Genomic DNA, 9,843 nt, shown 5'->3' with positions numbered 1-9,843 from the left:
ATTTTAAAGAGGGAATTCAACCCTAACAGAGGATATCTCCCTTTGATTCACATGTGCCCTACTTCTGTTCCAATTAGCAATAATATCTCGTCGTTTTTTTATCCACCCTGTATATATCTTCCTGAAGATAACAATGCAAGTGCTTTATAATACAATATCGAAAGTTATCGTCTGATTGAAGAACCAAATTAGGTAATTCTGTTATTTGTATTAAAGTGTAACAGAAATTGTTAAAACAAAGTTTAGTATCTCTGTAATATTTGTGAAAAACGAGATACCGGTATATTCATCTCGGTTTAACGGTTTGACAAACTACGAAGCAGAAATGTGAGGTGTTTTTTTAAAGTGTCTTCCTTTTTCTTGCTGATATGGTAGATGATAGCTTCATTTATCCAGTTTGTAGACTACCTAATTATCAAAAACAAATAAGGTTTTTCTTTTTCCGTGATAGTTGTTACAGTTATGTCCAAAGTTGCAAAGTTTTTACCTAAGAAATAAGAATTTCCTTGTAATGGACCTAAGTATAGATTTACAAATTTTAATTCATTGATTTGCATGACTTAAGAACTGAGCTTCCATTCAAAAATAGAGTTTACATGATTATGTTAGTCTTTATTTTCATTATGGGGAAAATAACAATTTCTAAAAAGCATGGAAAAATAAATTTGTTTTTTGTGTGTATACTTTACATGTATATACATTTGTTCTTTTTATAATTACAAAGATTAGCTGCATATTAAAGAGTTTGTTATACACTAACAAATTTTGATTGTTGAAAATAACAAAAAAAAACCTCATATTTGGATGTCCTAGTTACCAGAGGTTAGACAAAGTTCAGTTCACTTTTTTTATGCCACCCCTATAAACCCAAACGTCCTTCAGGGAAATACCTGATTACATTAGAGCAAGTTTTTGATATTTCTGACCGAGTGTGGGTACCCGAGTGCCCGACAATGAAACACAAAGGTTTTGATTGCATTTGTGGGGAATTTTCAAAATGAAAACCAGAAAACCTTAGGAAGGGTAAACTTGTCTTAACTCACGACTTGTCCTAGGATAGATTTCACCAAACTTAAGACGCATTCAACACATCCTAGGTTTTGATTGCATTTGTGGGGAATTTTCAAAATGAAAACCAGAAAACCTTAGCAAGGGTAACTCGTCTTAACTCACGACTCGTCCTAGGATCGATTTCACCAAACTTAAGACGCGTTCAACACATCCTAGGTTTTGATTGCATTTGTGGGGAATTTTGAAAATGAAAACCAGAAAACCTTAGGAAGGGTAAACTTGTCTTAACTCACGACTTGTCCTAGGATCGATTTCACCAAACTTAAGACGCGTTCAACACATCCTAGGTTTTGATTGCATTTGTGGGGAATTTTCAAAATGAAAACCAGAAAACCTTAGGAAGGGTAAACTTGTCTTAACTCACGACTCGTCCTAGGATCGATTTCACCAAACTTAAGACGCGTTCAACACGTCCTAAATTTCTTGGCAACGCAGCTGAACTTGTCTTAACTTAACTGAGGGCCGTCTTTTCTCATTAATGCATGCGTTAATTTGTATATCGTCTGGAAATCATTGTCTTTCAAGTTGAGTGTCGGCCTATAGTTATAGTGTCGAGGAAGAAAACTGTTGTAGAAACAGATTTAAAAAGATTTTTGATATGAAGGTAATTTCAATAAAAATAGCTTATATACACAAATTACTTATACGCCAACACCTAGTAGATTTTTTTAATAGAGCGATGCAATGGGGAGCAAGAATGACTCTATCGTATCTTGTGTAGAACTTCCTTGCATGTGAAATTTATTGAGTAGAGTAATATTCTCTGGCGAAAGTCTGTGTTCTTTGCACGCATCACTGATCTCTATACTGACTGGATAGCACTTCGGGCCGTGGGGGTGAAGTCACTGGATGCCATTTTGACACTCCCTTTGGCCACGTAAAAATATATTCAAAGTCACGAAATAAAATTATATATGTTAACAAATATTAACATGAGTAAAATAACACTGTGGGCAAAATGAATATATAAAAACGTGTTCGATGATCCAAAATTGCTTCCTAAACTATTGTTATTCTGTACTTTTTATATACGGATCCGTGTGTTAATGTGGGCTTTTGAGGGAGTTTCAAAATGGCCGCCGCGTGTGTGCAAGAGCGTCACGGTCTTGTGTACACGCATTGGTCGAAGCGCTACCCAGTCAGTATATAGAGATCAGTAGCACGCATTCAGGAAGTTGGTTTTGGCGTTTCTTTTCAACAACTGTTTCGTCAAGCGGTAGAAACAAACATGAAACAGCCATCAAATTGGTAGCTTTGATGCGTCTTGCTTAAGATGGGTTTAATGAAATCGGTCTTAGGACGCGTCTTAGCTAAGATCGATTTTAGAGTGGGGACTCGTCTTAAGTCCCAAGATGAGTCGCAAGATAAGATGAGTTTCGTGAAAATCAAAACAGATTTCACATTATGTGCATTTTAATGTGCAACAGAAGATGCTTGCAAAAGATGCAGTTTACAGCGTAAAATGTACGCCCTTCCGACAAATTCTGGGATTTGAATTTTGAGGTCAGGTTTCTTTAACGGGTAGCCGTGTCCAATAGGGAACCCAGTTGGAAATGCACACCACTATTTCTGACAAACTATGAAGTTATTACGTTATTGAGATGACTTTGCTGCAGTTTTAAGGCTGCTGCTGCTGCTGCTGCTGTTGCTGCTGCCAGTGCTGCTGCTTTTAGTCAAACATCCGTTGTTTGATTTCTCCAAAATATGGTACACATCCAAAGCTTCTCCTGTAAGATGAATATAACACAGAAAGTATTGAACAGTTTGTGGTATTTAAGCACCACAAGAAAGTTTAAAGGGTCCATGACATGAATTTTTCATGGGAACATATTTTGTGCCACTTTCTACTCCCCTTAAATGTATGAAAACCATTTGACATCACTTTTTGGTTAAGTTTAGAGAAAAATGGACTTTATTAAACATTTAAATTTTTCCATGGTGTTCTTGACAATTGAGGGCGCTGTTGTGGTGTTGTCAAAGGTGCATTTTCAAGGATTGCATTTGAAAAATTACATTGCACGGACCCCAACTTTCCTTTAAAAATCTCCATGACACATCATACTCTCTCAATTTATGCAACTCAAACAAATTTACAGATATTTGTCAGGGTAAATTGTTTTTAGTGTGACCCGTTTTAACAAATGTTCAATGATCATGTCAAATTCATCACAAGGACGGCCTTGTTCTTAATACATCGCCAAAGGGCAATGTAAAGTTCAACGGTGTGCGTGGATTGGCCGTTGGTGAACTTAAATAAGAATGAGTTGGGTGGTCATGAATAATTAAATATAGACTGGTAGGTGGACAAGTGAACCAAAATTTAGAGGGGGATACTTTATCATACCCGTGACATCAGCAACATTTCAAAAAGTTGTGTACCAAACATTGTTGTTAAAAAAATATCAACAGCAGAACAACAGTTGGCTATCATTTCCCCAAGGAATAGAAGGGAAAGCCACCCTTTGCTGTTGGTAGTAAGCTCAAAAACTGTAATTCCATTATTCAATAGTCGGCAAGTGTTCAAAGTTGTCTTTCAGTAACTACCAGGGCGTGCAAGGTGAAGTTATGAAGGGCGCTATTCATTTAAAAGTGAGTACCAGAGCACCATCAGCTTATAATCACTATACCGAACAATCGCTATTACGAACAATTTCTGTGGATCCCGCGATGTTCGTTATAGCAGCGTTCCACTGTACCTATAATCAACAGTCATCGTCATTCATTAAGACACCCACCTGCGGGTATCCCGTAGCCCCTCTGTAGTCCATACGGGTTAGACGGTGTCTGGCAATCCATGGTGACTTCTTTCCGTAAGACAGTGTCGATATCCACCGCACTGAAGAAAGCTACAGACTGCAAGCATAACCAGAAAATCAATGTGATCAAAACTAACAAATATTTCAGAGAAAGACAGAAAATAAGGCCTGTTCTAGATGCAGTGCTGCCGTGCTGATCTCAATTAATTAGACTTTTTAAAATTCGGCACAGCAATAGCACTGCGTTTAGAACCATTTGGATCGGGAAATTGAGTTGGGCATGGCATGGCACCATCCTTTGGCTCAACTGGGCTGCAGCACTATTGTTGTAACGAACAGCAGTGGCATGGCACTGTTCTAATCGCCGTGCCATTGCCGCACCGAACTCTATTCAATTCGAAGTCGTGGCAAACATTTTATGAATGCGCATTCTCACAATACCCTCTCTCGCGTCCGCATCACGGGGAGTGAAATTGGCGCTAACAGTTTGATCACGTTGAAAGGTCACTGAACTGCTTGAACGGCTTTAACCTGACCAGTTACTCCAGATGCATTAAGGTTCGACTATTAAGTTTGGCGTTTAGAGCAGCTGCCGTGCAGTAGACAAGCTATTGCCCCACTCATTTCAATTTAGTTTGGCGCGGCGGTAACACGGCATCTAGAACCAGCCTAAGTTTCAATAACACTTATATCCCCTGCGGCTCCATATTTCTAAGCGTTTCAATTGAATTTTATCTTAGATTCAGATCATTGCGCTAACTGCCTCAAAATCTACAGAATTAATTAAGTACTTTCAATACTTTTTGTTCTGACATGATTCTCCATAATGAGGATTTTATTTCTCTACACCCACCTGAGGTAAGTCAGCCATCCCCATTTTATAAGCAAACATACATCTCGTCAGTAGGTTGGTGATCTGCAACGCTAACGCTGCCCGGTACCTATCTTCACTGGTGACCAAGTAGCGTACTTCATCATGTATGCTGATGCAGAAGCGGCCATCGATGTGATATTGTTCAAACAGCCAGCGCATGCATACAAGCATGAGATGAAGATAGTCAACTGCGGAGCTCTGCACTACCCAGTTGACACGGCTGGTTAGGAACTAAAATACCACACAGAAAAAAAATGTCACCTCCTAATTATATTTTTTTAAGATTTCTGTTTTAGCCTCTGAAGAAGAACTTGCTAAGTTCGCAACGTCAGGCCACATTAATTTTAAGATTTATATTTTGTTGAAAATGTTTTTAATGGTCATTTATAAATACCTAAGACAGTTTACCCATTCCTATTGGTTGAGAGCCCGTCACGTGGCCAGTCTTAAATGGTTGATAAAACACCAGCTGGCACTTTTCAAGTGTCACATGAAATTTTGACCCCCTATGAAATCTGCTCCCTTTTATTGCTTGAACGTTCACAATCCTCACTAAGGCATGCGCAATACTACCAATGAGTACATATTTCATAGTCTTAAATTCACATCACACCTGCACAACTGCATTCTGTGCCACATCGCACAGTACGCGCCAGCCAATCTCCATATAAGGAGTTGTTTACGACTACTCACGAGAGGCACATACCATAACATAGCTAGAGGGGTGTTTAAAGAAACATGAAGTCAACTTGTTGAACAAATTCGTTGGCAATTTATAATTTTTGACTTTATGAATGGGAATAAATATGTGCTTGGCCGGTATTAAATAAGTCCGTTTAAAACCAGCTGGGGGCCTGGTCGGCAATAATATGCCTCGCCTTCGGCTCAGGCTATTATCAGCATCCATTCCCCGCCAGTCTTAAACGGACTTGTTTAAAACCAACCAAGCACATATTTATTCCCTTAAAAAAATTGACTTTGGATCATTGCCCTGTTCAATGTCAAAACTCGCCCAACTCTAGCACTCGTAAATAGTTAATAACGCCGCAGAAAATCAAAGATTTGAGAGCAAATATCTCAAGGTTTTGTGAGTGAGTAATGCTTGAGTAACTGACCTCATTGTTGACTCGTTTGGGCTCCAATGCTCGGCTGATTGATGATTTGAGGACAGGTGTTTTGGGATGATCAGCGTGAGCGATGCTCTCGAGTTGATTGAACATAGCTGACTCGCTACAGAGAAAACAGGTTAAATAACTCAGTCAAATTAGGTTTTGCCCTTCACCGACGTTTAAACACTGTATACTCAGTGTGTTACCTCCTAAGTGACAGCTGGAAAAAAAATCACTCGGGTGGGACTCGAACCCACGACCTCCTACTTTCTAGTGCAGTTGTCTTACCACTCGACCACCGAGCTAACGGGATCAGTTGGCTGGTTCGATGTACATAGCAGCAGGTACCGCATAAACTATTAAACGATCCCGTTAGCTCGGTGGTCGAGTGGTACGACATCTGCACTAGAAAGCAGGAGGTCGTGGGTTTGAGTCCAACCCGAGTGATTTTTTTCCAACTTTCACTCGGGAGGTAACACACTGAGTATACAGTGTTTAAACGTCGGTAAAGGGCAAAACCTAATTCGATTTATATCACCCCGATGCAAACTTCCATCTTGTAATAATATAACTCAGGTTAATATAACTCAAGTTAATATCAAGTCACATAAAGTCACCGGTCAGTATAACTTGGGCAACAACTAAGGCCACTACAAGTCCTGTTAAATCACATTATCATAATTATCTATACTAGACTAGTATATTTCACGCCAGTTAAACGAGTCACATGGGGTAAAAAGACAAACTGCACTAATAAGTGACTGTATTGTTTGTTTGTTTTTTCCCAAAAGTCTGGCAGATTGGTGCACAATATGATGGAATTGTTGATAAAAGTTTGAAATTTAGCACACAGACAGAGTGTGTCATGGGAAAGATATTTGGCTGTAGGGCCATCAAAGATTTGTCCTTTGAAAAAAATATCATAGAATAACATGCAATGGCCACCAATCTAAAAATGTGGAAAACTGCTTGTTATTCAATGATATTTTTATCAAAGGACAAATCTGCGATGGCCCTATAGCCAGATATCTTTCCCATGACATACTCAGACTGTGTGCCAAATTTCATACTTTTATCAACAATCTCATCACCAATCTTATAACCAAAGGTTTTTGCTTTAGAAGTAAACAAAGACATGCCTTACCTTCCCTTAGTCCATTCTTTACCGTTCGTCAGTAAACTTCTACAAAGCAAAAAGAATTAAAGGAAGAGTAGATCAGTTGTCATTTGTGCAGATTTTCGTTTCAAGCAATAACAGTGCTCAAAATCTAAAGATAGGTGACTAACACGTAAAAACCTGAGAAGTTTTAGCTCTGTGAACGCTGTATATTCCAAGAAAACAATATTCTAGGATCTCCATTTCAATTTGAACGTTGCCGAGTCATATTTTGAATTGCGCCGAAAATCAGCATCCGGGACACATTCTCATTAGCTACGCGATGTCACACACTGAAATGACGAATAATAGCAAGCCCGCGCGCAGGTGCGTCTTGTCAACACTTGCGTGCACCCGTTCACGGATTCGTCACATTACAAACCAACTGCAAACAGAAATTCCCAAAAATGTGTCATTTTACTCTTTTTTGGACATGGCCTTCATTCACTTTTTCCTTCAAAATGACAGCATGCCAGAAAGAATAATTTCACAGGGACTTTAGTGTCATTACTATCTTTAAATTAAGTAAATTTGTCACAATAGTTTGGAAATTCTTCTTTTTCGGACATGGCCTTCATTCACTTTTTCCTTCAAAATGACAGCATGCCAGAAAGAATAATTTCACAGGGAGTTTAGTGTCATTACCATCTTTAATTTAAGTAAGCTTTTTCACAATAATTTGGAAATTCACTTTTTGATAGCTGCAAATGAGCTTCTCTAACTTTAAGCATATAAAAATTTTAACTTTTAATCAAAGCCAGACTCAACAATAATCCAATTAAGCAAATCGCAGCATTCTGCTTGTCAGTCAATGAGACCAGTTTACAAATTTCATATTAAATGATATTGCATATTTTGTTTCCGTTTTAACTGCTATATTTGGAAGTTTAAGGTCCTCAACAGTTAAGCCCATGAAAGTTTTGTTTGAAATTGTGTTTTACGAATAAGACTCTTTTTCATACCGCTTGCCTGGTTTGATGTGTTTGCTGATTTGTCTCAGTTTAGCTGTGGAGATGTAGCGGTCGTCCTCGTTATCAAGAAGTTTGTGTTTGATGAGGAATTCAGTTGCTTTCTCCTCAATTTTATGCCTGAAAAATGGGATGGCAAAATGAACCGATGATATATGCTTACACAATTTTACTGTCTTTGCAAGTATGCAGGATTCACGCTACAAATTCAATTATTTCAAAATTAATTACCAGTTGCGTGTGTTAAATGCTCAATGAACTGCAAATGTAATCTATGTCAAGCTTATCTCACACCAATAAATAGATTTTTTTTATGGCCCCCTACCCCCTCCCCCATTTTTCAAAAATATAAAAATAACCTTAAAGGGACACTACAGCCTGAAAACCCCCAAAATTGTACGTTTTGGTTTGTTTACTGTATTAGGCTATTCTATTTCAAAGATCTGGTTGAAAGTAACTAACTGACCAGACCTGCCAACCTTTGGGATCTCAAAACTGTATTCTGAAACTCCAAAAGTTTTATTTTTCATAACAAAACCTCTTTTTTCACAAATATGCATAACGAGCTATACGAACAAATATATGTGGCTGCAATGCTGCAACTTTCATACATCTTTATTAAGTTATAAAAAAAAAATGACCAGAGGTCTCCCTGAAGGTGGTAAACCCAATCAAACAAGGATATATTAAATCATGTTGATCATACCTTATTCATAAACAAACTGCTTTAAAAACTATCATAAGCAGGTCTAATTAAATAAACTAAAGACTAAACTAAACCCTTGAATGTTTGAAATAAATAAATTCATTATGCAAGTGAAAAGTTCATAGGACTTCCAAGTATTAAATTCTAATCTAAACTTATTAATTTTTTATCACATGTCGCCAAGGGCCAGTTTCAATCATAATCACATAGAATACATAGAAAAGAACTTTGCCTACCCGAAAAAGAAATCAATTTTTCTTGTATTTACTGGCTGATTTCTTCAGTTCGGTTTGGGCTGCCCGCTTTAATTGCTCTTTGCGTGTCATTTCGTTGATTGACCGATTTTTCTTTTCGTTTCAGAATGTAGGATAAGTTACTATTCAAAAACGTTTGACAATCAGAGCACTACGTGCACGCGTGTTGTGACTATCCTCGTACACAAACATCAATGCGTATTGTGTACCGCGCGTGCAAGCACTGAGAAAAAGAAAGTCGAATGACTGCACGTAAGATCTGCCGTACGTACTCCTGCTGGTATGTGTGTGTACGAATACAGACATTTATTTTTGCCGCGGGGTGCCGCTGCTTGAAGTATCGGCACCCCCAGAACTGGACGGATGCTAGTTTGTGATACCGTGAACATAATGTAAATGGAACAGTGGGAATTGCGAAACCAGATTCAGTTCATGTATATTGTTTACTTGGCTGCGTGCATGCGTACTGTGCATTGATTCAGCCGGGTTTTTTTATCTAGCATTTAATCTACACTCACAGCTGCTTTGAACTAGGATTTTTCCAGGCGTGTCAAAATGGTCAAAACCCGTATTTTAAGGGGGGAAAAAACGTACGACCGCATTTTCAACAAGTTCACGTACGAAATACGGCAAAATCGTACTAGTTGGCAGGTCTGACTAACTAATTAACTAACTAAACTAATGTCTTAAGTTTTCCCCCAAAAATTAAAAAATCTGGATGGAAGTTACTCTGGACACGATGGGCATTTTGAGGCATACATATATGCATTTCCAGCTGCGTCCATTCAATGTACAGCACACGTTGTGTGCGTGTCACATAATACACACAGCACCAATACACAAATGTTGTTTCTCGCTCGTCCGCAGAATGCAATGCACTGGTGGAACACTTGTGGCAGGCTTCACGAATAGCACCCAACAGCTCGATTTTAGACTCGAAAATTCAACC

General features: G+C 38.4%; 1 protein-coding gene across 4 annotated transcripts in view; it reads right to left on the bottom strand.

Annotated features, from left to right (window-relative positions):
* Positions 1 to 93: 93 nt before the first annotated feature.
* Positions 94 to 9,843, bottom strand: part of LOC119737264 (DNA polymerase subunit gamma-1-like) — a 31,250-nt gene continuing 21,500 nt past the window's right edge. For all 4 annotated transcript variants that reach the window (XM_038211476.1, XM_038211467.1, XM_038211485.1 and 1 more), the window contains exons 17-22: positions 7,929 to 8,054; positions 6,955 to 6,993; positions 5,817 to 5,931; positions 4,681 to 4,932; positions 3,807 to 3,924; positions 94 to 2,798 (exon numbers count right to left, since the gene is read on the bottom strand). In XM_038211476.1, coding sequence (XP_038067404.1) covers positions 2,665 to 2,798; positions 3,807 to 3,924; positions 4,681 to 4,932; positions 5,817 to 5,931; positions 6,955 to 6,993; positions 7,929 to 8,054 — 784 coding nt within the window. In that variant the 3' untranslated portion in view covers positions 94 to 2,664. The remainder of the gene's footprint in view (positions 2,799 to 3,806; positions 3,925 to 4,680; positions 4,933 to 5,816; positions 5,932 to 6,954; positions 6,994 to 7,928; positions 8,055 to 9,843) is intronic.

The sequence above is a fragment of the Patiria miniata genome, unplaced genomic scaffold (genome assembly GCF_015706575.1).
Source record: "Patiria miniata isolate m_02_andy unplaced genomic scaffold, ASM1570657v1 HiC_scaffold_10, whole genome shotgun sequence".
In the NCBI taxonomy this organism is placed as follows: Eukaryota; Metazoa; Echinodermata; class Asteroidea; order Valvatida; family Asterinidae; genus Patiria; species Patiria miniata.
This window is presented reverse-complemented; position numbering and strand designations above follow the sequence as displayed.